At 43.3% G+C, this 27,863-nt stretch overlaps 1 protein-coding gene across 1 annotated transcript; it reads left to right on the top strand.

Moving 5' to 3' along the window:
• Positions 1 to 5,812: 5,812 nt before the first annotated feature.
• LOC100273090 (SPFH/Band 7/PHB domain-containing membrane-associated protein family) lies at positions 5,813 to 12,228 on the top strand. The gene is made up of 9 exons (NM_001147539.1): positions 5,813 to 6,124; positions 9,452 to 9,554; positions 9,649 to 9,716; positions 10,007 to 10,066; positions 10,410 to 10,568; positions 10,683 to 10,829; positions 11,387 to 11,601; positions 11,701 to 11,809; positions 11,898 to 12,228. Exons 1-9 carry the CDS (start codon positions 5,951 to 5,953, stop codon positions 11,976 to 11,978), a joined length of 1,116 nt encoding a protein of 371 aa, NP_001141011.1. The 5' UTR covers positions 5,813 to 5,950; the 3' UTR covers positions 11,979 to 12,228.
• The last annotated feature ends 15,635 nt before the right edge of the window (positions 12,229 to 27,863 follow it).

The following is a 27,863-nucleotide window of genomic DNA, read 5'->3' as shown; positions in this document are numbered from 1 at the left end:
TTAACAAGTTTTTGTGGCTATAAGTTAAGTTTTTACAGGATCACCTATTCACCCCCCCCCCTCTAGGTGCTCTCACAGCCGCCTTCTTCCCTCGCTCCTCCATCCACCATTTCGATCGTCTGTGGCCCAAATGCTCTGCCCTCGCCCTCCAACCCCTCGCCATTCTCACGTCTGTGCACCGCTCGCATTCCCAGACCCGGATTTTGTAGATCTCGCTTCTCCCTCTCCTGTAATGGTGCGCCGTCGCAAGGCCCGCCTACGATGGGGCGACGACCGCGCGTATTCGATGTGGCGAGGACCGCGCGTCCGCCCTCTTCCCCAATATGCGCATGGTAAACATTTTATTGCCTGAAATCCACTTATTCGATGTGGCGAGGATCTGATGAGCAGGTTTGACTTACCACCTTGAAGAGGATGTCGCGCGAGGGGGGTGGTCCGGTGCAAGGACACCACCGCAGCAGCAGATGAGCTACCCGGGCTGCTGCGCTACAGGTCGGCGCCGAGCACGCTGCTCGGCGAGGTGATGTGCGGGGATCAGGACTTCCCCGCGGCGGCTAGCGGCGGAGGGCACGGACCACCGGACCACGCCGCCACAGACAACATCCTCGCGCTCTTTCTCACCGGGCACCACTCAGAGGCCCAGGACTGCAAGCCTCCCTTCCCTGCCGCGGCCGCTCACTTCATGGACGAAGCTGCCGCCTCGCAACAACAGCAACAACAGCTCATGTACCAGTTGCAACAGCAGCAGATAGCCACCATGGAGGGTTGTACCACAATGTCAGCTCCGGTGGCACGGAGCACGGTGCGGCCGTTGGCGCTGGTAACAGCCTGATCTGCTAGAGCAGCTCCCCCGCTGGCTTCCTCACCAACGGTAATTGGTGGCCTATGCCTTGTCTTGTAGTACTGCTACCTTTCCGCGGACCGCTTACCTTCCATAGATGGAGATCGCCGTGCGTGGTGGGGAAGCGCCCCCAAGATCCGACCAGCTTTCATCATTGGATCGGGGCAGGCGCGACGCGGAGGGCGAGGACGTCGGGGGCGGCCATGGCGCAGTGGATCCATTGATGGAGTGAGGCGTGCGCGGAGGACCCGTTTTGATAGCGCCATGCCAGGCGCGACCGCGCCACTCACCTTCCATCGACGATTTGCAGCGGTCATTGTGGGGACGCGCGACATATTTCTACTGGCACTTTAGAAGCAGTCCGTGTTTTCATCAAATTTGTTAGCTTGATTTAGCTCTTCTGCAAACTGGACTATTTTGTGCTAATTTGTTAGCTTGATTTAGCTTTTCTGCATTTAGGTACTTTGCACATCTTCATGTTGAGCTACTGCTTCAACTGCATTTGATAATAGTACGACGAGCGGTTCGGGCAGTACGGCTGCGACTTCACCTTCTACGACTACAACCGACCGGAGGAGCTGCCGGTGGCGATGAAGCACGCCTACCGAGTCATCGTTGCCGACCCTCCCTATCTGGTACTGTTTCTACCCTACCAGAGATTGCCTATTAAAAAGTGTTTGATCAGTTCTTAACATTTGAGATGAGAGGAAATATCGAGGAGAAATGGCTATTATTCGTTGGTTGATGATGCAGAGTAAGGAGTGCTTGGAAAAGGTTGCCAAAACAGTATCTTTCCTCGCACGACCTGAAGGTTCATTCCTGCTGCTGCTCACAGGTAATTGTAGCTCATGGCAATGCTCTGTGGAGTGAAAGCGATTAATTTGATTTTAATTTGGTATTTTGATTTTGTTCTGCAATCAATAAGCTATAGTTTGGAATTCCTATATGATAGCTTCACGTTTATAATCTAGCCAAGAGTGTTGATAATGACTTCAACTTTTTCGAGCATGGTTAGTTTAATATTGTTTTGGCAATTTAGCAATAGCGCAAATATCCTAGATGATAGTTTCGCCTTATAATCTAGCTAAGGGTGCTGGTGATGACTTCAAGTTTAATGCTGTGTCAAGTGAACGTGATTAGTTTGATATTGCTTTGGTATTTTAATGTTGTTTATGCAATCAATAAACATTCTTGTTGAACTCCTATATTGTAGTTTCACCTTATAATCTAGCCAAGGGTGTTTATGATGCCTTAGACTTCATTGTGCCTTCTTACTTTTGACAGAATGATCCATTAATTAATGTCTTAATAGCGCAGGAGTTACACATTTATGATGGCATCATCTGCTTCTACATGTATGCCACTGTATATAATGTAGCTAAAACCATTTATGATGTGCTGACAGTTCCAAATTGTACTGTTGTTCCTTATCAAAGTCTGTTTGTTTTCCTTTCAAGAAAAAAGGTCTCTCCATCTCATACTGAAAGCATAGTTAAACCCTGTATTTGTCAAGCGAAAACTTAGTTGGAGTCACTCTATGTTGCCAGGGGAAGTTCAGATGGACCGGGCATTGGAGCTGCTGAATGTTCGTCCCTGCGGTTTCAGGCCTCGCCACTCGAACAAACTGGGCAACGAGTTCCGGCTGTTCGCGAATTAAGATCCTGCTGACAGACTTGGTGGTTGGGAGCAAAGTGATGGTGCCCCCATTTAACTATAAACTAATACAATTTTTGTTCTAGAGCTGTTCCATCTTTATGAACATGCTGCATCTTTGATCCACAACTCACTGATCCCTCCAATTTAAATTGTAGTGACAATTATTTGAGGAATCTGTATGCTATGATGTATGGTCAATCAAACATTTACACTGTTAGTGTACCTCATTTTAATTTCATTTTAAAATACAATGTTAGTGTATGTTTCATTTTAATTTCATCAGTATTCTTTAGAATGTCTCGTTGGCTTATTCAGATTTATAGCCAAAATGACATTATCTTGGGGATAGAGGTAGTATATTTTTTATATAAAGCTACTTAATTTTAATCGTTATTCTCAGGTCACCGAGGTTGACATTGAAGCATTTGAAGCTAAATACAGAGGATTAAAGTGTAGGACATCTGTGATGATGAACTTTCTTGGTTCCGCAAAGCTCAGTTGCTTGTTGTGGTATATTCCTTTAGTTTTGCAATAATTTAGGTGTTCCTCTAAACATGGCTTGTGGTGTTAGATTAATATATTCATTGGATATGGTGTGAATTTCTAAGGATTACCGGATGATGTGTACATCTGTTATTTCCCCTTATAGGATCAAGCAACCTACAAGATGGCCAGAGAAAGCAACATGGCAGGAGTGAAGAGCTTTGATAGGTATTACTTTGCTTCATTTCTGTATGTACTCTAACAACATAGGCTTTCAGCTTACAACTTTGATTTGTTTGGAGACATTTTTAATGACATTCAATTAAAGCATTTGTGTATTGTATGTTCTGTTAAGTTTTGTATGGGCTAGCCATTTTGTAGCATGAGTGAAGATGCTTATATGCTGTGAACTGCAGCTAGCTGTCCATCCATAGCTTGTGAACTTACACTCCATACAATGTTTTCTTGAAGAAAGAAAAAGAAAATGATTGGCTAGCATTTTTACGTCGCACACCACCGCACTTCTCGGGTCTATTTCGCAGGTCCGTCACACCACCTCCATAGTGTTCACAGTCCTCGCTTGTCCTAACAATAATGTTTATACCTCCTAACGATAATATGTATCGATCATCACATCCATCATAGCATGATTGTTAATCGCATCAGGTTTTCCAAAGAGGGGCTGACCAAGATACGATAATTCTGATGGCTACCAAAGCTTCTCGTACAGAAAATCAGGATGACATAGATGCCATAATAGTTGGTATGATGGCTGATCCAAAGGAGGTACTGGTATTCCTCAGGAGTTTGTGATGTGCAGTCTGATGCTAATTTTACTTTTATTCTAACTATTTCTCTTCCTTCTGCATGTTTAACAAAAGGCTTGTGCTAGTGTCCAAGAGATTCATTTTCTGCCAGTTAATCCAAGTAACAAAAGAACTGCTTTAACCTACCTTGATGGAGAGGGAAGAATGCATCGTGTTAGCAAGGGAGCACCAGAGCAGGTATTGTTTTCCTTCCTTAACACATATTGGGAACCCTACATTGTGACATGGATTTCAATTATTAATTAATAATGATAGTTGAACAAATCCTTCATCTTGCCCACAACAAGATGGATATTGAAAGGGTTAGAGCTGTCATTGACAATTTTGCTAAACGTGGTCTGCGAGCACTTGGTGTAGCTTACCAGGTGTGTGTGTGTGATCCCTTGACATGCACTATCGCTACACTATGTGACTACATGTTTATTGTACTTGACTGGACAACTTTATGTGCAGGAAGTGCTCATGAGCTACAAATACAGGTTCGATGGCGCGTTTGCCCCTGAGCGCGACCAGTACTATGATGTGTCCAACGTCGTGGTGGATCTGTATTGGTGTTGTGAGTTATATATTGTTGTGTGGTAGCAGGCCATTTTGGGCACAAAAACCAGTATTTTCTGCTCAGTGCTAAGAGCTATCCTTAATTTTGAGGACTCAACATGGCAATCAGTATCTCCTGAAGTTAAATATTTTGTCAAAAGACTTCTTAAGAATGAATGTTGCACAATCACTCTATAAGTATGCTTATAGTCTCACCAACAATTCCTTTTTCGCCTGTAATGTTTTTATAGCAACTGTATTCAACACTTATTTTTGAAATTTTATTAGTGTTACAGTAATATTTTGCCACACGGATTTTGCATATTATAGTGATGTTTGTCGTTCCGTATCTATATTTCATACAAATTTTTTACTCCCGTGGCAACATCTAAGTAAAGTAGCAAATCAAATGAAAGCAGTGTCTTCTCTTTGAAAGATTTTTTTATACTTATTAGTGATGTCTTGGATATAACTTCAATGTATAACTATGTTTTTTTGTTAGCAGTGCCTGACAATTGCACAGAAATTACTTGATACAAGTGATGAAGTTATTTTAAATTCTTATGACACACACTGGTTATCTCTATATGAACTTTATTGTCATTTACTACAGGTTTTGTTGTCATTTACTTTCCCCCTTCTTTATCTTGATTATGAGTTTTGATATGCAGATCCTGGTTTCTACAGTGGATCCATCTGGAAGAATATCTCGTGAGTCATCCGCCCGACTTGCTTTGATGTTATCTCGTGAGACACAATATCTGGTTCTACGTACATGATACCTGGTGCTTGTGAGGCATGCAAAGTTATTTGGTACCTAGCTCGACAGATACATTCAATGCAAGAACAAAGTTCGAAGACAGATTCAAACTCTACCAATCCGATTAACCGCAAGATGGTTGAGATTATGGTCAATAAGGCTTCTACATGTGACTTGAAAGAACTTGTTTCAAAGTTCATTCCATAAACTTATCTAGAATATGTATAATTAGAAGGTTGCATAATACTGATTGGTTGTAATGTAGTGGTGAAACAGTTAGATTAAAAAAAATAAAATTTATGTATGCCTAGAACCATAAATGAATTATGAAATCTTTTTTCATAATAATATAACACACATCTGTACATAAGTTATTGTGGTATTATATGTTCCCGTTGCAACGCACGAGCACTCACCTAGTGTGTAATTAAATAGCTTACCTTGATAAAGAATCTCATATGGATCTTGACACACAATGTTATTTGACCCGTTTTGTAAGTGTTTCCTAGTTTCCTACAATCATCCTAACACAATTTCAACAAATTTTCTTATATTTTTATTTTTCTGCTTTACACATGTATTCATGTATTTTTACTATTCCTGTGTTCTTCCTAATCCAAAACCGTATTCCAAAAGAGGCCTACACTTTACTCGCTCGAACCAAAATTACCCAACACGGGCAACACTCCACGCCAGGAGTGGGCGAGTGGCACACCGCACACCAGCCTTCGTCTTCCTCGCGGTTTCGTCCACTCCCGTCGCCCGTTCCACCTGTGACCTGCCAAGGCACCAAGCCTGACCGACTTCGCTTACGGTTCCCGGTGACCCCCGCCCACCCTCCTCGCGATGTCTGACGTCACCTCCGACTCGGCGCAGAGACGCCGCTCGCCGCCGCCGCCGTCGCCGTCGCCGTCGATGCCGCGTTTCCAGCAGCAGCCGAGCGGGCGCCAGCCGCCCCCGCCCGGCGCCGACCCCTTCGCCTTCGGCATCGTGGCCTTCATCGGCATCTGCTTCGTCCTGGTGAGTCGTGACCTTTTGACCTCTCCTACCTCGCTAATATCACCGATTTCCATTTGCGATCATTTCCCCCGATCGCGAGTAGGTAGATGCTCAGTCGCGTGTGCGTGCCTCATTGGCAGATCCTGGGCTCGATTGGTGGGGAACTACTGGGTACTGTGACGTGGATTCGCGTTGGCTTGCTGTGGGGTCCCGGGTCCGGGGTTAATGCTAGGATGTTGCTTGTTTTGGAGTTTAGGTTTGGTTCATTGGGGATGCCAGTGCTGATCTGGTGAGTGCCTACATCTTGCATAAGTGATGTGCATGGTTGAATTGATTGGGGGCGTTGGGCTGGTGATATGAGCATATTATTTCAGTTATTCATTATATTTGCTGAAAATGAGTAGACATTTCTGCCTTTTGCCACATTTGTTAGGGGCACTGTGCCTTCTGATACTTGCTGCCCCTAATACCTAGGGAGTACATGTTGACCACCAACCAACACACTTTAGCTCCAAACACGACCTATTTGATCATGTTGGGGGAATTTTGTATAGTAGTTTGGAACTATTGATTGAATGGCCCAATTCATCATTTTCATCTTGTATTTCTACTCTCAAAGTCTTGTATTCTTGTTTTCTGTGTTCATCTTACTCCTCTGTGTGATGTTACTTGTACATTTTTATGTTCAATGACATCTGAAGTATCACCTTAGGAATAAAATGTCCCAAGCAAAGAAAAAAATATCTTGTACTACATGATGGTAGTTTGTTGCATTTTTCCTTGGGGCTGGAATTGTTGGTTCTGTCAGTGCCCTTCAATGATAATATTGTGTATGCTTGAATTGATTATATTGTTCAATCATTGAGCTGGTCTCAATAATGCATTACATTTGCCAATAATGAGTCAATTTATGTGCAATTAAATTTCCATATTTGTTTAGTGGGCTGTGTTTGTAGATATTGCTGGTTGCTTTCTATCCAAATAAAAAATGTCAGCAGGTATTTGTCTTGAGTTAATGCCAGCAATGTAATAACTTTTAAGTCTAAGTATGTCTCTATCACTCCTTTGAGGCCTTCCTTGTAAGTTTTATACAATGGTCGGAACTATTGACTGTGCTGGTCTTTATCAAGTTTTTGTTTCATGTCACTTTTTTCCCTTGTAAGTCTTCCTCTCTTTATTGCAACAACCTTTACTTTTCAATGTTATATGACAACTATACAGGAGGAAACATCTTTGTACTTTATAAATTAGAATGCTTCCTAGTTGGTCTGTATCCCCAGTTTTTACAAGTAACTAAGTAACAAAATTACCTTTTGAATCATCTTAATTTTTATTTTAAGTACTTCTCTGAATTACATATATACACCTACCTGTTTCCATCGCGAAATACTCCCTCCATCCCACAAAATAAGGCGTGCATGCTTCTTTTTTTCAAAAGCCAATGTTTAAAACTTTTGACTAATAATTCAGCCAAAAACACATATTTTTAGTGTATGCATGTTATATACTTAGATTTATATTAAAAGGTACTTTAATATGATGCTCATTTTGTATTTATTGGTGGCATATTTTTTTTAATAAATGGTCAAAGTTTTGCTTTAATGACTGTGCTAAAAAGTTGCACGCCTTATTTTATGGGACGGAGGGAGTATATTTTAGTGTCACTAGGTGATAGCTTATGCAAAATTCTCTTCTGAGGCTGTGTGGTAAACTTGGCAAGGAACATTTAAATAATACTGTTGCAAATTCACGTTTAGTTTATCAAAGATGTAGACATGCTTTGAATTTGATGCGTCGACTTGGTTAAACAACAGTCTACTGAATTTTGACTCGTAGAATGCAAAAGGTCAACATACATCATTTTGCCATCTAGTTAAATACTGTTGGCCAAACTTCATAGTAAAATAGTAGGAATTTTGCAAGAATAAGTTACACTATCCTGGTAGTCTGGACAAAGAATACGTCATATACTCTGCAAGGTCCTTCATATCTTTTAAGATTTATTATACAAGATGGCTGCATGTACTTGTATGCAGGATCACACTACTTAAAAATTGCTAAAAGCAAGGTAGTTTCTGCCAAGTAAGAAAAATCATCAGATTAAAAAAAACGGTTCGACAATGTACACAATGAAGCATGGCCTAGTTATCAGCTTCGTTTATTTTTCTTTTTGAACAGAGGCATGTGAAGTTAGTGAAGTAACAAAGTTGGGATTGTGTACCAATGTTGCAGAGGATTCTAGTATTTTTTAGGACAATTCTTCATATCAATCTGAAACAGTGTTGCTCAAGACCACTATCCTGCCAAGGCACTAGGCACTGAAGGGGAAAAGATAGTTCCAATTGGCACTCCCTTTTCATAGGCTATGCTGTAGTTTGTAAACAGTCATCACACCCGCTAACACTTGCAAGGTCTGTAATCAAGCTCCTGAGACTCTAGTTCACCTCATCTTCCATTGTGATATCACACACAATTTTGGGGGTTCCCATTGGCATGGACAGCATGCACTGCCAACGAGCGAGCTATGGAAATTGTCAAGACCACTGCAAGTCCCCGAGTCCACTTCAACAAGTTCTTGTTTTCTACTGGAAACGCAGACAGACACTCGTCTTTGAGGAAGAAGCAACTGTTGCTGGCAGGAGTCAAGTCAGCATGAAAGGAGGATGCTTAGCTCTGGAAACACTGCTGCCGGCCTGCCGCACAAAAGAGATGTATTTCTTTGATGTTTGGTGCAACACATTGGGCTTGTTTGTTTACCCCTCAGCTTATATGATCCGGCTTATATAAGCTCAAGTGGTGACCAAACACCCCAGCTTATATAATCCATGTCCCCCCTATTTATATAATCTTATAAGCTGCCTTAGACCAGTTTATTTAGCCCTTTTTCTTCTGCACCTATAAGGTAGGGGATAAACAAACTGGACCATTGTCTTCCATGTAATACTCTAACCTAAACACAGGCATAGTCTACTACTGTTTCGAATCTTTTTTTGTCTATGCTATTTTTTGTGTTTTTCTGGGTGGTTGTTTTAATCCAGTGACTGGCATAATTAGGATAACATCCGCTTCTGCGTTAGTAACTTAGTATGGATCAGTTGGAGTAGCAATCTGAATTAAAAACAGAAGTGTTACAGTCGATATGTTTTCCTCCCTTTTCTCTGAATTTTTTTTAAAAAAACAGAAATGTCCAATCGATAAGCCCTCCCCCCCCCCCCCCCACCCACACACACACGCACACGCACACACACACGCACACACATTTTTCTGTAATTGAGGCAAATCAGTACGACTGTACAAGCATACTGTTGACCTCTTTGGTATTGAATACCTTGTGCTGGTAATATGTAGGTTTCACTCTCAGTCCCATCAAGTGTTCTACATCAAGTTCCTGAAGGACATGTTGGGGTGTACTGGAGAGGAGGTGCTCTTCTGAAGACAATCACTCCTCCAGGTACTCTTCTTTTTCTTTCTTTTTTGGTAATGCCCTTCTCTCCTTTTTTTAATTTTAGTGCATCTTAATTAACCTTTTTTTCATCTGCTTCTAGGGTTTCATCTGAAGCTCCCTTTGATCACCCAGTACGAGCCAATACAGGTTACACTTCAAACAGACCAGGCGAGTGAGACTGAATAACACTCTTTTCCCTTTGGCTTCTGATCCTATGTTTCCACTGAAACCATAGTTTAGTTCACCTGCAAACGGTGGCTGTTTTTTCTCTCATGGCCATACCAAAAACTGCATCTTCTAGTTCTCATCACACCTTATTTGATTTTCGTAGCTGCAAACTGAAAGGTTACTGTATTTCTATTTAAGATGAGTTTATGATAGATATTAGATTAGTCCACTCGGCATGTTAAACATGAGTTTTATGGTGGACATTTATGCTGTTCATTATGTTCAACCAGGTCAGAGATATTCCTTGTGGAACAAAAGGTGGTGTTATGATCAGCTTTGACAAGATAGAGGTATAGTGCTACTCTTCTTTTTATTAAAATTGTATACTCCATCTCAGAAAATAAGGCGCGTGTTTTTAGAAAAGTCAACGTTTTAAAACTTTGACCAACAATTTAGCAAAAAACATATGTTTTTAGTGTATGCATGTTATATATTTGAATTCATATTAAAAAATACTTTAATATGATGCTTAATTTGCATTTGTTGATATCATATTTTAAAAGAAATTAACGGTCAAAGTTTCACTTTAAAGACTTTTCCAAAAAAATATATATGCCTTATTTTTTGGGACAGAGGGAGTATTTTCTTTACAAAGATGACTATCTGCCTGTTTCTGAACTGTTGTGCATGCAGGTCGTGAACCGCCTTCGCAAAGAGTTTGTGCATGAAACCCTACTCAACTATGGTGTGCACTATGACAAGACATGGATATATGATAAAATCCATCATGAGATTAATCAGTTCTGCAGTGCTCACAGTTTGCAGCAAGTTTACATTGACATGTTCGATCAGGTTAGTTGGTCCTTTTGTTAGACAAATTTGGCCGTCTATGGACTAGTGCGTGCAATATAGTTAACCTTAAACCCACATTCGTAACACACCTTATCTGTTCTGCAAAAATTACAGATTGATGAAACAATGAAAGAAGCTATTCAAAGAGACTGTACACGCTATGCTCCTGGAATTGAAATCATCAGTGTTCGTGTTACGAAGCCAAATATACCTGGTAGTATCAGAAGAAACTTTGAACTTATGGAGGAGGAGCGTACAAAGGTATGCACTTCATATGTTTAAACTGTACACTTTAAACACAGTAACTTCTAGTGAGTCACAGCATATGCATATATCTAGTGCAATAGTGTGATGGTTATTAACTAAGTTTAAGTGCTGAATAAATTCTTTTAGTTGATAATTGGTGTTCCATTTTTCATGATTAACTGAATATAGGAGTTGCATGGTTGAAGTTTGCAAGCTTTAGAAGGTGGTTCCTGAACTTCTTCTTAAGGAACTGACTGCATATATGCCCTAGTAGTACTTCAGTAAACTTCCATTCCTTATCTTTTGCTATGGTTTTATTGTAAACTTCCGATCCTTATCCTCTGCCATCATGTTAAAGCTGTGATGTTTAGATCATCCTACATTATACAACTATGATATCCATATGTACAATACCATGGACATATCTGTGAGGCTGCTTCATACTTGAAGATAAAATACGTAGTTCATATTCATATGCATGAACTCATGTCGATTTAGTACTTAAAACAAACCAAATTTTCATTGTATCTGGTCATGCATTCTACTTGAACTTATGTATTTGTACAACATAGGCACTGATCGCCATGGAGAAGCAAAAGGTAGCAGAGAAGGAGGCAGAAACACAGAAGAAGATTGCGCTATCTGAAGCAGAGAAGAACGCACAGGTGAGCAAGATCCTGATGGAGCAGAAGCTGATGGAAAAGGACAGTTCCAAGCGACAGGAGCAGATTGATAATGACATGTACCTCGCACGAGAGAAAGCAGTAGCAGATGCAAACTACTACAGGCACGGATGGCAATACCATATTCTTTTCAGATCCATTCTGCTCATGCATGCCTCTTGTTTTCTCCCCCCTACTAACCGCATTTGGTTTGGTCTGTCCAGGATATTGAAGGAAGCAGAGGCCAATAGGCTCAAACTGACACCTGAGTATCTTGAGCTGAGGTTCATTGAATCAATCGCCAATAACTCAAAGATTTTCTTCGGTGAAAAGGTACTAGCTGGCTCGGAACTGCTATGTGCTGTTTTTTTCCTTGTGTGTCCTCAAGTCATGGGCTGAGCTGTGAACTACCATTCCGCAGATTCCTAACATGATCATGGATCAAAGGTTGCTCAAGAACTACCTTGATGCTGCTCCTAGGAAGGACCATTATGAGATGTAGAAGCGTGTTCCGTGAGTTGGAAGCAAAAGACCTTTGTGTGTGTGATCCCACCGTCCACGCAGTAGATAGGATTCCCACGAGCCGTTCAGTACCTCAGTAAGCCAGAAAAGACTCATCAGGACCCTCTTGAAGATTTAGATGCAAAAATTTTCTTCGCCAAAAATGTACAGTTTTGCTCACTGACTTAGGACATGTTTGGAGCATCTATTTTTTTAGAAACTGGTTTATGAAAACTGAAATGGTTTCAAACATATCTGATTATATCCCAGTTTATAGAAACTAGATTCCTAGTTTCTTAAAAACTAAAAAGCTAGCCTTATCTAGCTAAAACCAGTTTATAAAAACTGAGGTGGTTTCAAACACCATAAACCAGTTTTTTTCTACAAATTAGTAATAAAAAGTTGATTCTTGAAAACTTTTGTTTCTAAACAGGGCCTTAGTTATGTATCTTTTTCTACTTCTTTGCACACCCATGATTGACTGCAAAACACTCGGTGTTTAGTGCTCCTACTCACAAAGAATTGTATGTCCATCCACACGAGCTTGTAACCGCTCAATCTTTAAGTAAGGGTATGTTTGAGAGGACTTCACTTTAAGAATTTCAGGTCTATTCTAGTGTCTTTCATCCAAACAGTTTTCACGAGTTCTAGCTTTAAAAAAAGATAAAACTAGAAGCTAGTTTCATAAAAATTTTGAAGCTTTTTATAGGGTGCTTCAAAAACACAGTTTTCATACTTACTACCTTCATTTTGAATATTTGTCGTTGGCTAGCTCGTTTTTGAACTAAACCGCGACAAATAAAAAAGATCGAAAGGAGTATAAAGTTACATAAAAATTATTCACCGTACCGTTGGTTATATAACATACGGCTTCATTTCTGTCGTGAAATCAAAGTTCGTCACCATTCCATTTCGATTCTCTTCTTCCCTGCGGCGCCGACAGAGACAATGTACTAAGAAGGTGTCGTCTCGCACGGCGAGGGCAACAATATCGGAGCAGGAGTCCAGGAGACAACGTATGTTGGGGTAGATGTTAAAGTTACTTGGACTAAGACATTGAGGAAAACAACACCTCAAAAGAAGACATTATGAAGATCACAAGTGAAGATCAACAAGTATCAAGCAAAGTCCAAGAAACGAAGAATAGTGTTGCCATGGCGGATTGTCCGGCTGAGAGCACCGGACTATCCGGTGCACCCGGGAACAGTAACCCAACGACTAGTTCCAGGTGGCACTGGTGGAGAGAAGCCATCGGACTATGTGGTGTGATGTTCAGACTGTTCGGTGTAAAAGCATGCAGCGCCAACGGTCACCTGCGGTGTCAGATCCAACGGCTAGGCGCACCGGACTGTCGGGTGACCCCACCAGACTGCCCGGCGTGCCGCAGAAAGCAGCAGCTTTTCTCCAATGGCTAGAATTGTGTTGGGGCCTATAAATACCACCCCAACCGACCATTTCAAGGTGTGAGAGCCCAAGCAACATACCAAGGCATAATATAGACATTTCTAAGTGCTCATACACCCAAGTGCTTAATAGAATCACTCGGTGATTAGCGTAGGTGCTTTGCGAAGTGCTTAGGTTAGTTACACCACTTTAGCGCTTGCTCTAGGTGAATCCTAGTTAGTTTTGTGAGTTTAGAAAAACCACACAACCCCTCGGCTCTTGCGCGAGCCATTGTAATTGTACCAAGTGGGGCGACAGTCTTGCGAGACCGTGACAACTGCGTTTGTGTCACGGCCACCACCGTGTACCGGAGGGAACGAGACCCGCGGCGTTTTCGACTGGAAGTTCGATAGTGGAGACGTCGGGCAGCGTCCGAGAGGAGCCGGAAGCGGAGCACCACTTGCACGTGGAGAAGGCTCGTGGCTCTCTATGGAGTTACTCGACCGTGGTGCTTGGCCCTCGCGTGGGCTTTCCTTTGCATAGGGGTACCAACGAGGATTAGTCGGGACCTTGCGTGGTTCCGGATACCTCAGTAAAAATACCGGCATCATCCATGAGAGTTTGCATCTCTACCTTGCTCTTTAGCTTCCGCATTTATATTAAGCATTTAAGTTTCAATCTTGTCTTTATACTTACATTGTTTAGGATTGAAACTTAGACATTGCGGTAGAGATAGCAACACTTCGACAAAACTTAGTTTGCACATTCTACTTTGATTATTTGCATATGTTTTGCTCTAGGGATTTATTTGTGGCCTAGTTTAGATAAAGTTTTAGAAGTCCTAATTCACCCCCCTCTTAGACGTCACCTGTTTCCTTCGGTGACCAGATACTCGCTTGACTCCTACCCCTCCATTGTATCGGTAACTAGCTTTCCTCGTAGGGTGGTGGGATCGAGCATAGGAGAAGTCATATCTCTTTTGTCTTCTAGCTCGCTGGATGGGGAGTCAAAGGCTGACCCTTGTGGCGGCGAACATGCATCGTTGGTTCTGCCAACCGGCGCTGTCGGCGCACTGGTCATTGCTGGTCGTCTCATGACGTCCGTGAGGTTGGTTAGCACTGGCCCCCAACCTGATCGTGTTATCTATGCTGAAGGGTCATTGCATCCTCCTCTCCCATCCCTCATGTGTCATCTTGTGAGGTCGGGTCCTTGGCCCTTTTGTTGTTGGCGATGAGCGAGCTACGGGGTTGGTTGTAGGCCTCTTGATCGGCCATACGAACGTCTGATGCTCGTGTTGTAGGTCTCTAGACACTATTGGCCATCGTGGAGGCCCGTGCGGTGAGTACACCACTTGCTCCACTTCTCAATTCCTTTCTGCCTCTCGAGGGTGCTAAGGCTTATGTTTCTCTTTATCTTGTGAGCAGGGCATGAGGCCGAGTTGGCGGAGCTGCACCGAGAGGTTGATTTGGTGACCGGAGCATCCATGCACGTGGAGCAACTCGCCTACAGTGTCTGCTCGACATTCCGAGTCACATTCGAAACGTAGTGGACCTCAACATTCACTGTGGGTCCGCCATTGCCCTCGTCGTTGCCTAGTTTCGCACTGGGATTGACATTCGTGCCCTGGCGAAGTGGAGATGCCCTCTCAGGGTGCCCCGTCCGTGGACTTTGAGAACCTTATCCAAGGGTACGACGAGACCGCCTGCGAGGTGGGCGGCACCAGCGGAGAACCTGATCCGGTGGGCTCCCTAGGGCCCTTCTCTGGCATACATCTTTTGGTTCCCGGCACGGGCAGCTGCCCTCGTTGTTGTGCCGGGCGTCGAGACAGAAGACGAGGGGACAATCGAGCTTCCCACCTTTCTTAGTCGTCGGTCTCCACTTCTTTCTTTTGGATGCTGGGTTCCGCGCCTAGCTCCCAAGTCCAGAATTGTAGTTTACAAGAGACTCGGGGCCCCTCTATGTAAAGAATGATGTAGTCCAGGGGAGACCTTTGTCTAATGTATAGTTTTTACCTGATGTTCCTCCTTTCATGAATAAATACTTACTTTGAGTATTTCTTCGGGAGATGGTGGCATGACGTGTTGCTTGGCATGCTGGTGGGCCAAGCCTGCTTCCTCGTCCAATGGGTCTTTTCTGTCAGCCCCAAGCGGTCAGGGTTTGGCACGGCAACTTTTATTTAGTCCTGCCTCCCTCCTTGTCTTGTCCATCTTGCTTTTGGTTCTCTAGATCCTCGTATTCCTCGCTCGACCCATCCTTCTCTTGTTCGGGTCTTCCGACGCTCTCCCTATGGTGGACTGGTGGCGATCCTTGACGAGTCAAGAGAACCTTCAGGGCCCTCGTCGGGCGTGGTTTACTGGATGAAGGCGGGTGGCTGATTTCGGGCGTTGAGGAGGTCCTGACCTTGCCTCCTGGTTATGTGGTTTTGTTTGTTCTTCCATGAACGAGGTCTAACTCTTCCCCTTCACCCTTTTGCTATGACCCTCTTCAAGCACCTGCGGGTGCAGCTCCATTTTCTGAACCCAAACGAATCTAGCACATGGCTACTTTTGTTGCTCTGTGTGAGGGGTATCTAGGTGTTGAGCCCAACCTCACCTTCTAGAGGTACTTCTTTTGCGTCGCGATGTTGCGGAAGAGAGATGAACAAGGGGTAACAGACGTGTGACTATTGAAAGGGAAATAGGGTTAACCTTTCCCACAATTAATTTTGGTGGTTGAATGCCCAACACAAATATATGGGCTAACTAGTTTGCTCTAGAATACATGTTCTACAGGTGCGCAAAGGTTCAACACAAACCAATAAATATTCAAGTTAGGGATCAAATCCAAAGGAGCAAAAGAAGCCAGAGTGTGCTGAGGAACGGCGCACCGGACAGTGTCCGGTGCACTAGGACCGTACAACTCAAACCAGCCACTCTCGGGTTTCTCCAGGCGCACTACGCTATAATTCACCGGACTGTCCGGTGTGTCATCGGACTGTCCGGTGCACCAGCGGAGCAATGGCTAACTCGCGCAACGGTTGACTCTGACGCGTGAACAGTGCGTGAATAGTGCACGCCAGAAATCAGAGCAGAAGTCAGAGGCGCACCGGACAATGTCCGGTGGGGCACCGGACTGTCCGGTGCCACAAGAAGACAAAGCCTCCAACGGTCAACTGCTCCAGAACTCTAACAGTTGGGTGATGTGGTGGCGCACTGGACAGCCTACAGTGCCTGTCCGATGGCGCACCGGACAGTCCAGTGCACCCATCGACAACAGCCTTCCCCAACGGCTTGTTGGTGGTTGAGGGCTATAAATACCCCAACCACCACAACTCCAAGCATCCAAGTCTTCTGAAGTTTTCATTCAATACAAGAGCTAGTGCATTCACTCCTAGACACAAATCAAAAGATCAAAGCCTCTCCAGTCCCAAATTCACTCCAACCACCTAGTGACTTGAGAGAGTGTTTGTTTGTGTTCTTTTGCGCTCTTGTGCTTGGATTGCTTTCTTGCTTCCCCATTCTTGTTCCAAACTGACTTGTAATCAAAGCAAGAGACACCTAAGTGTGTGGTGGTCCTTGCGGGGTCTAAGTCACCCGTTTGATTAAGGAGAAAGCTCACTCGGTCTAAGTGACCGTTTGAGAGAGGGAAAGGGTTGAAAGAGACCCGGTCTTTGTGACCACCTCAACAGGGACTAGGTTCTTTAGAAACGAACCTTGGTAAAACAAATCACCGTGTTCATCCGCTTTAATTCTTGGTTGATTTGTTTCCCCCTCTCTACCGGACTCGATTTAAGTTCTAACGCTAACCCCGACTTATAGTTTGTGTTTTAAGTTGTAAATTTCAGATTACGCCTATTCACCCCCCTCTAGGTGACTTTTAATTGGTATCAGAGCCCGGTGCTTCATTAGAGTCTAACAACTCGAAGTGATGTCGGTAGAACACGCCAAGAGGGAGATCGTGACCGGCGACAAGCCCGCAAGCTCGGGGAGAACCCTCTCAAGGGAGTCCGGCCACAAGCATAAGGAGGAATCCTCTTCCTCCAACAAGACGCATCGGAAGGGTGACAAGAAGAAGATGAAGAAGGTGGTCTACTACGAGACCGACTCTTCGTCGCCCTCCACGTCATCAAGCTCTGACTCGTCCGTCGCTTCTAAGCGCCATGAGCGCAAGAAGTATAGTAAGATGCCCCTACGCTATCCCCGTGTTTCTAAGCGCTCTCCATTACTTTCTGTTCCCTTAGGCAAGCCACCATATTTTGATGGTGAATATTATTGTATGTGGAGTGATAAAATGAGGCATCACTTAACCTCACTCCACGCAAGCATTTGGGATATTGTTAAGTTTGGAGCACAGGTACCTAAGGTGGGGACGAAGGCTACGATTCGGACGAGGTAGCCCAAATTAGGCATTTTAACTCCCAAGCCACAACTATACTCCTCGCCTCCTTGTGTCGAGAGGGGTATAATAAGGTGCAAGGGTTAAAAAGTGCCAAAGAAATTTGGGACGTCCTCAAGACGACGCACGAAGGGGATGAGGTGACCAAGATCAACAAGCATGAAACGATCAAGGGAGAACTCGGTCGATTCATCCTCAACAAGGGAGAGGAGCCACAAGCAATGTACAACCGGCTCAAGACCTTGGTGAATTAAGTGCGCAACCTCGGGAGCACAAAATGGGATGACCATGAAATGGTCAAGGTTATTCTTAGATCCCTTGTTTTTCGCAATCCTACTCAAGTACAATTAATTCGTGGGGATCCTAGAGACAAATTAATGTCTCTCGAGGAAGTGATAGGAAAGTTTGTGAGCTTTGAGCTAATGAACAAAGACTCCAAACACATCGTGAACTTGGAGCAAGGCGCCACCTCCACACCCAAGGTACAACCCGTCGCATTCAAGGCGATGGAAGAAGAGAATAGGGAGTCTACACCAAGTAGGCTTCCAATCGACGCCTCCAAGCTCGACAACGAGGAAATGACGCTCATCATCAAGAACTTCCGCCAAATCCTCAAGCATAGGAGGGGGAAGGACTACAAACCCCGCTCCAAAAGGGTGTGCTACAAATGTGGTAAGCCCAGTCATTTCATTGCTAAATGTCCAATGTCTAGTGAAAGAAAAGAAGAGGTACTACAAGAAGAAGGGTGGCGATGCCCACGTGTGTCGGGAATGGGACTCCGACGAGAGCTCCACCGACTCCTCCTCCGACGAGGACGCCGCCAACATCGCCGTCAACAAGGGCCTCCTCTTCCCAAACGTCGGCCACAAGTGCTTCATGGCGAAGGACGATAAGAAAAAGAAGGTACAATCTAGAGCCACCCCCAAATATACAACATCTAGTGATGAGGGTAGTTCTAGTGAAGACGAAGATGATTTACTTACTCTTTTTGCCGACCTCAACATGAAACAAAAAGAAAAATTAAATGAATTAATAGAAGCTATTCATGAGAAGGATGATCTCTTGGAAAGCCAAGAGGACTTCCTGATTAAAGAAAACAAAAAACATGTTAAAGTAAAAAATGCTTATGCTCAGGAAGTAGAAAAATATGAAAACTCGACTAAGGAGCTTAGCATTTGCCATGATTCAATTACCAATCTTAGAAGTGAAAATGCTAGTTTAAATGCTAAGATTGATAAATTGAATGAATCAGTTTCTAGCCTTAGGACTGAAAATGCTAGTTTAAAATCTAAGATAGAAGAATTAAATGTTTGCAAACCCTCTACATCTAGTGTTGACCATGTTTCTATTTGCACTAGATGTAGAGATATTAATGTTGAGGCTATAGATGATCATCTTGCCATGATTAAGAAACAAAATGATCATATAGCCAAATTAAATGCTAAAATTACCTAGCATGAGCTCTAAAATAAAAATTTAAATTTGCTCGTAGCATGCTCTATAATGGGAGACGCCCTGATATTAAGGATGGCACTGGTTTCCAACACGGGAGCAATGTCAAGCTTAATGCCCCCAAGAGATTGTCCAATTTTGTTAAGGGCAAGGCTCCCATGGTTCAGGATAATGAGGGCTATATTTTATATCCTGCTAATTATCCTGAGCACAAAATTAGGAAAATTCGTGCTAGAAAATCTCATTCTGTTTCTCACCATGCTTTTATGTATAAGAATAAGGCATCTAGCTCTAGGCACACCACACATGTTAAAATGCCTAGAAAGAAAATTCCTACTGCATCAAATGAACATAATGTTTCTTTTAAGACTTTTGATGCATCATATGTTTTAACTAACAAATCAGGCAAAGTAGTTGCCAAATATGTTGGGGGCAAACACAAGAGCTCCAAAACTTGTGTTTGGGTACCCAAGGTGCTTGTTTCTAACGTCAAAGGACCCAAGACTGTTTGGGTACCTAAGAACAAGGCCTAAAATTGTTTTGTAGGTTTACACATCTGGTGGTTCAAGTTGGATAATCGATAGCGGGTGCACAAACCACATGACAGGGGAGAAGAGAATGTTCTCCTCCTATGAGAAAAACGAAGATCCCCAACGAGCTATCACTTTCGGGGATGGAAATCAAGGTTTGGTCAAAGGTTTGGGTAAAATTGCTATATCTCCTGACCACTCGATTTCCAATGTTTTTCTTGTAGATTCTTTAGATTACAATTTGCTTTCTGTTTCTCAATTATGCAAAATGGGCTACAACTGTCTTTTTACAGATGTAGGTGTTACTGTCTTTAAAAGAAGTGATGATTCAATAGCATTTAAGGGAGTGTTAGAGGGTCAGCTATATTTAGTTGATTTTAATGAGAACACAGCTAAACTCAACACTTGTTTAATTGCTAAGACTAATATGGGTTGGCTCTGGCATCGCCGACTAGCTCATGTTGGAACGAAGAATCTTCACAAACTTCTAAAGGGAGAACACATTTTAGGACTAACAAATGTTCATTTTGAGAAAGACAGGGTTTGTAGCAATGTCAAGCAGGAAAGCAAGTTGGCTCTCATCATCCACACAAGAACATCATGACGACTGACAGGCCGCTTGAGCTACTCCACATGGATTTATTCGGCCTGATAGCTTACATAAGCATCGGCGGGAGTAAGAACTGTCTAGTTATTGTGGATGATTATTCTCGCTTCACATGGGTATTCTTTTTGCAGGAAAAATCACAGACCTAAGAGACCTTAAAGGGATTCTTGAGACGGGCTCAAAATGAGTTCGGATTAAGGATCAAGAAAATAAGAAGTGATAATGGAACAGAGTTCAAGAATTCTCAAATAGAAGGATTTCTTGAGGACGAGGGCTTCAAGCATGAGTTCTCTTCTCCCTACACACCTCAACAAAATGGTGTAGTTGAGAGGAAGAATAGAACTCTACTGGACATGGCAAGAACCATGCTTGATGAGTACAAGACACCAGACCGGTTTTGGGCGGAAGCAATCAACACTGCTTGCTACTCCATCAACCGGCTCTATCTTCACCGAATCCTCAAGAAGACATCATATGAACTCCTCACCGGTAAAAAGCCCAATGTTTCATATTTTAGAGTCTTTGGAAGCAAAAGTTTTATTCTTGTTAAAAGAGGTAGAAAATCTAAATTTGCTCCTAAGGCTGTAGAAGGCCTTTTACTTGGTTATGACTCAAACACAAGGGCATATAAAGTCTTCAACTAATCCTTTGGATTAGTTGAGGTCTCTTGTGACATTGTGTTTGATGAGACTAATGGCTCTCAAGTGGAGCAAGTTGATCTTGATGAATTAGATGATGAAGAGGCTTCGTGCGTCGCGTTAAGGAACATGTCCATTGGGCATGTGTGTCCCAAGGAATCCGAAGAGCCTCCACAAGCACAAGATCAACCGTCATCTTCCAATCAAGCATCTCCACCAACTCAAGATGGGGATCAGGCACAAGACAATGAAGATGAAGATCAAGAGGATGAGCCACCTCAAGAGGAGGACAAGGATCAATGGGGAGATGAAGTTGATCAAGACAAGGAAGATGATCAAGAAATTTAGGGACAAAGACCGCCACACCCAAGAGTCCACCAAGCAATTCAACGAGATCACCCCGTCAACTCCATCCTTGGTGATATTCATAAGGGGGTAACCACTAGATCTCGAGTTGCACATTTCTGTGAGCATTACTCTTTTGTTTCCTCTATTGAGCCATACAAGATAGAGGATGCACTAAGAGATTCAGATTGGGTGCTAGCTATGCAAGAGGAACTCAACGACTCCACGAGGAATGAGGTATGGCATTTAGTTCCACGTCCTAACCAAAATGTTGTAGGTACCAAGTGGCTATTCCGCAACAAGCAAGATGAGCATGGTGTGGTGACAAGGAACAAAGCCCGACTTGTGGACAAAGGATATTCACAAGTCGAAGGTTTGGACTTTGGTGAAACTTATGCACCTGTAGCTAGGCTTGAGTCAATTCGTATATTACTTACCATGGCTTTAAGCTTTATCAAATGGACGTGAAAAGTGCCTTCCTCAATGGACCAATCAAGGAAGAGGTCTATGTTGAGCAACCTCCCGGATTTGAAGATAGTGAGTACCCTAACCATGTGTATAAACTCTCAAAGGCGCTTTATGGGCTCAAGCAAGCCCCAAGAGCATGGTATGAATTCCTGCGAGATTTCCTTATCACTAATGGCTTCAAAGTCGGAAAATTCGATCCTACACTCTTTACTAAAACTATTGCAAAAGATTTGTTTGTATGCCAAATTTATGTTGATGATATCATATTTGGGTCTACTAACAAATCCACTTGTGAAGAGTTTAGTAGGATCATGATACAAAAATTCGAGATGTCTATGATGGGGGAGTTGAAGTATTTCCTAAGATTTCAAGTCAAGCAACTTCAAGACGGCACCTTCATCAGCCAAACAAAGTACATTCAAGACATACTTAACAAGTTTGGAACGAAGGATGCCAAGCCCATCAAGACACCCATGGGAACAAATGGGCATCTCGACCTCGACATGGGAGGTAAATCCGTAGATCAAAAGGTATACCGGTCGATGATAGGATCTTTACTCTATTTATGTGTGTTGGGGGCCTTCGGCTTACGAAGGTCCTCAAAAACAGGATTTAACAGTATTTCTGGAGTATAATGTGTGAACAGGCATCTTCGGACTCGAGTCGGTATCACAGTAGGAGAAGCCCAAAATGATACGAAGCTTGATACAGCGCCGAAGATGTGAGCGGGAAAGCTTCGGCGTGGTAGCAGAAAATGAAACCGACTTAAAGATGAAAAGGCTATTCAGACCTCGGTGGATTACTGTAGAATTATTACCAAATGTAAAAGGCATGAATGTAATTTTGTATGGGTTGTGTCCCGTGCCTATAAATAGGTGAACAGTACCCCCGTACTGGGCACGCTGATTTGGCATTTGCTTTTGCGTCACACTTGTATTTTCATCTCCTTCCAAGCTGAAGGTACATTTGTAATTCGATGTAATTTCTGTTTATCCATAACAATAATGCGAAAATAAGTTGATAATAATATATAATTACCTATGCTATTCTTCATATTCTTTATGATTCATTCTTCGTTATCGTATGCTGTGTTTATGAAGGTACGTCCTTCATAACCTTCGTCCGAAAATCATTATATCCTAAGGGAAATAATGCTTTGAAAGACGAAGGACTTTACCGATTAACATTTTCTATGTTGCCTTGTTCTTAACTCATAGCATTTGAGAACAAGTCCCCAACATTGGCGCCCACCTCCGGTGAACTCACTTCCACTCTTTGAGTTTTTGAACACCTTCGGCGATCATAAACCTTTGCTATGGCGCCGAAGAAAGCTTCAGCAACCGGGGCTGCAGCTCTGCAACCGCTGGACCACAATCAGGAGACTGTCTCCCTTCGGGAGGCTCGAAGCCAGAAAAGGAAGGCTGTTAGCCCGACACCGCCAGAGGATGAGATAGACCAAGAAATCAGAGACATGGAGATGCTTCATCAACAGGTGCAGAGAAAGAAGGAAAAGATGGCCAGGCTAGCTGAACTGCAAAGGCAGATAGACGAAGCCTCTGAAGAAGTTCGTCATCTTACTCAGGATGAGCAACACCGAAGGCCTCAGCACCAAGACCTTCATCAGGAGGGTTTCCTCAACGAAGATGACTGGTATGACAATTTCCATCATGGGAATTTTGTTTTTGATGATGCTTCTCCTCTGTCCACTGAGCTGCAGGCTACACCTTGGCCTCCGTCCTACAAGCCACCTCAGCTTCCCATATTCGATGGCCACTCAGACCCGAAGCAGTTTTTGATGAGCTACGAAGCAACAGTATCTTCGTATGGTGGCAATGCTGCAGTCATGGCCAAATCTTTTGTTATGGCTGTCAGGAGTGTTGCTCAAACCTGGTATTCCTCCCTTCGACCAGGAACGATCACTTCATGGCAAAAGCTGAAGGACTTGTTGTTAACCAGCTTCCAAGGGTTTCAGACGAAGCCGGTCACTGCTCAAGCTCTATTCTAGTGCACCCAGGATCACGAAGAATATCTTCAGGCGTACGTCCGGAGGTTCTTGCGTTTGAGGGCACAGACACCAACAGTGCCCAACAAAATTGTCATTGAGGCCATGATCAAGGGGCTTCGGCCAGGACCTTCAGCTCAGTACTTCGCTAGGAAGCCTCCTCAAACTTTGGAGAAGCTGCTCCAGAAGATGGACGAATATATTCGGGCCGATAATGATTTTCGTCAAAGAAGGGAGGAGGCTTTCAGGTTTTCTGAAATGACCAGGGGCTTCGGAGGAAGATTCTATCCGAGACACGTTAGGTCAATCCATAACTCTACTCAAAATGATGATAAGGGGAGCCAGCAGCAAAGGCCGCAGTGCTCCTCACAGGCTTCGGGGCAACAACAAGGCTCCTTCCGACCACCAGCTCCAAGAGGCAGAGGCGCCAGGGGCTTCGGCGGAAGATTTGGAGATCAACCAAGAAGAATTTTTTGTTTGTTCTGTGGTGAGAACAAGGGCCATACCACCAGGATGTGTCATGTTACCATCCAGAAGCAAAAGGAAATAGCCGAAGCTGCGGCACAACAGGCTCAGCCGAAGCAGGTCATGCACACTGCTTCGTATCATTCGCCTTACATCCCAGAATATGTAGGCAACCACCCTGCAGTTTCTGTTGCTTCGGCGAGTCAACCTCAAGCTTCCTAGCAACAGCCTCCGCCTCCACCACCGCTGCAACAAGGCCAACAGCCAGAAGGGAGCCAATATGCTCCACACCAAAGGGACTTCAGAGAACAGTCCGAAGCTCGCACAGTCAACAGCACTGTGCCAGAGTCGAAGCACATCTATTGACAAATATCCTACCTTGATAGCAGCCTTTTATATTCAGTTTTATTTTTTGTGTAATAAAGGACATTTTTCAAATTTCATGTAATAGTTTCGTTGTTTACCACAAGGAAAATATATTTTCTTCACAGTCTTAAGTCATTGAAGCTTAAAGATTTGCGATAACAAGGAGGACCTTTGAATTATCAAAAAATTCTTTGAAGCAACAAAAAGTCGTTCTAAGGAATGCAGAGTAAGTTTGCTGAAGTCACAAAAAGTCGTTCCAAAGGGAACGCAGTGTAAGTTTTCTGCTCCAAAGTCGTTCCAAAGGGAATGCAGAGCTTCCAGCGAAAAGTCAACGCTGATACCGCCTAAGTAAAAGGCGAAGCGCGAAAAGTCAACGCGAATACCGCTGAAAGTAAAAGGCGAAGAAGCTCCTAAGGGAGGCTTACAGCGAAAAATAAACGCTGATTCCGCTGAAGTAAAAGGCGAAGAAGCTCCTAAGGGAGGCTTATAGCAAAAAATCAACGCTGATTCAAAAAGATTATGTGTTTTATCGCAAGGATGTGTGCGTATCTTCGGAATAAACACCATCTTACATAACATAACATCATCACATCATTTCGCATAGCATAAGCATCATACATCATGCTGCATATGGCACAAGAGGGGGACACAATGTCGATCTTCAGAAGAATGTTTTGGAAAAGGGGGAAAATCATGCTAATCGCAAGGAGATACACTATTGATCTTCGGAAGTATAGCTTCAGAAAATATCTTCACGAAGCTTGAATATTATTTATCAGAACACTACGGATATTGTTGTGACAAATAAAAATTCTTCTTCACGAAGCATGAAAAGAAGGGAAGGTGTTTTTTCGTCAAAGACTCAAAAACGGTACGTATGTAAAATTTCATGCATCGTAAAGAATTGAACAATAAAAACAGGTATATTACATTCAAGGTTATAAGATGTTACACATGTTACATTTCAGAAGTTTTTACAATAGTACTTAATCTTCTCTCAGAACAACTTCCGCAACCTCGTTCAGGAGCCGATTAACAACTTCATCCATGATAGCTTCAGCCATCTTTTTAATTTCGTCGTCTCCTTTCGGGTGAGGGCCCAGAGACGCTTTAGTAGGATCTGAAGGAGGACAGGATACGGCTACTTTGCTATTACAAATTGCGAACGAAGTTTAAAACCAAAAATTACAACACAATAAAAACCATTAGTTAATACCTATTTGCCCTTCGGGCTCTGCGCTCTTCTCAGCAGCCTCAGCCACTTCTCTAGCATCGTGAATGCCCTTCTCGCTTTTTTGGATAATTTCTCGAGCCATTTCTCGACCACCATTGTCCCAGACATCGGTGAAAAATTTTCCACCAACCATGCTAGCTTCGGCTGAAGGATCTCTCGCATCTTCGAAGGACAAGGTAGCTTCAGATTGCGCTAAAATCTTTACATGCTCGCAGCCCTTTTTCTCTAAAATGGTGGCAATCCCCCTGGCACCCGAGAAAGCACATATGTCTCCGCGGCTATTTAAAATTTCCTCGAAGGCCTCTGCTTCGTGATTAATCCATTCGATGGGACCTTCGGGGTTGCCTCTTGTAAAGTTTTCTTCGCTCGAGAATGCGCCGACGCTGGCGAAGCTAGCTTTCAGCTTCCTAACACACTCCATAGATTTGTTATAGCATCTTTTCTTGGACGAACGAAGCTCTTCAACAGTTCCCTCTAAATGATTTGCCCATTGGTCGCTAAGTTCTCGCTTCGTTTCTTCAAGTATGCGTTCCTCTTTGGCTCTGGCCAGTTGTTTTCGAAGATCTTCAATTTCACGCTTCTGAGCATCAGCTTGACCTTTAAAAGTAGCTTCGTCTTCTTTTATTCTATTTATCAATGAATGTAATATTTTATCTTTTTCGAGACCTTCGTTCCTCAGTTCAATTACTTCGGAACGAAGGTTGCTCAGGGCTATAGCGCACCCTTCGTCTTCGGCATCTTTTTGGGCCCTGAGGGCATTGCTAAGTATAAAGCCCTGCAAAGAAAAATGTGTGTGCGTCAATAGATTTAAGCAAACGAATTTTTTTTTGATCTCAACAAAAAATACAAAGATCTCATTTTTTGCACCTTTAAGCTATTGTATGCCAGGCTGTCGGCCAGTTCGTTTTTCGACAACACCGAGAGCCCGTCTTCTAGTGTTAGGAATCCGAAGCTCTTGCCCATCTCCCGACAGACAGAAATCTCCTTGCTGTCAGGGAGACAATACAAAAAGTCTTCTTCTCCACTACGGTTGAATATTAACGCCCCCTTTGGATACTTCAGTTTTTGGGCGTAAAGCTGGGCCTCTTGCTTCTCTTTTTCTGATAATTTTTTCCCCGAAGCATGACGAACAATATAATCAAGGACTTTGGGCGATGCTTCGGGGGCAACAGCACTGATTTCTTCAACAAGAATTGGCTCCGTCATTTTTTCTTCTTCGGTTTCCAAGGATTTTACCTTCATAGGCTCTGAGGGCCCAACTTCAGCTTCAGTTTCTTGCTCCGGAGCCTTAGTATCAGAAATTTCTGTTTTCGCTTCAGAAGTTGCAACAGTCTTCTTCGGAGTTGTGCTTGAGGACTTAATTGTTTCTAGAACATCTAGCACATTGACCATTCTCTTTCTTTTCGGAGTCACCGCTGGCCCCTTTTGATTTTTTATTGTCTCAACATTTGCTGAAGGACTTAAAACTTCTGATATTTTTAATCCCTCGGTTGATCCTTTTACTTCTTCCATTTTTTCTGTCGATGGCGCTTCGGCCATCTCTTTGGTTTCTGGTAACAAAACCTTTGGTTCTTCCAATTCTATTCTTGTTGGCGCTTTGGCCATTTCTGCGACTTCTGGCAGCAAGGTTGGCTTGGTTAGCTTTTCAGCTTCGGTGGCCGAAGAGGTCTCTCCGGTGAACTCAGGCACCGAGGCTGGTTCAATATAGCGTGGCCGATGTGTGAGGACCTTTATCCTTTTTCTTTTCGGTGCTGGCTCACTAGGAGCAGTTGCAGCTTCTTCTTTCGCAGAGGTTGTGCTTTTTCTTTTCTGCCCTCGAATGGGATAACGATAGTCAGGGTAGACGAACCCGATTGCGTCAAACACCCGGTTCAGTCTTTTCTTTTTTCGGCCTCCGAAGGCTGCTGACAATGCAGTATCTTCGGCCTTCGAATAAGCCCCAAGTAGTTCATCACTTAAATTTTCAATGCTTTTTAGCCAGTCATCATCTGGCTCAACGAATTTATCTCCGAACTTGAAAGT

This window comes from Zea mays, chromosome 1 (genome assembly GCF_902167145.1).
Source record: "Zea mays cultivar B73 chromosome 1, Zm-B73-REFERENCE-NAM-5.0, whole genome shotgun sequence".
Lineage (NCBI taxonomy): Eukaryota > Viridiplantae > Streptophyta > Magnoliopsida > Poales > Poaceae > Zea > Zea mays.
This window is presented reverse-complemented; position numbering and strand designations above follow the sequence as displayed.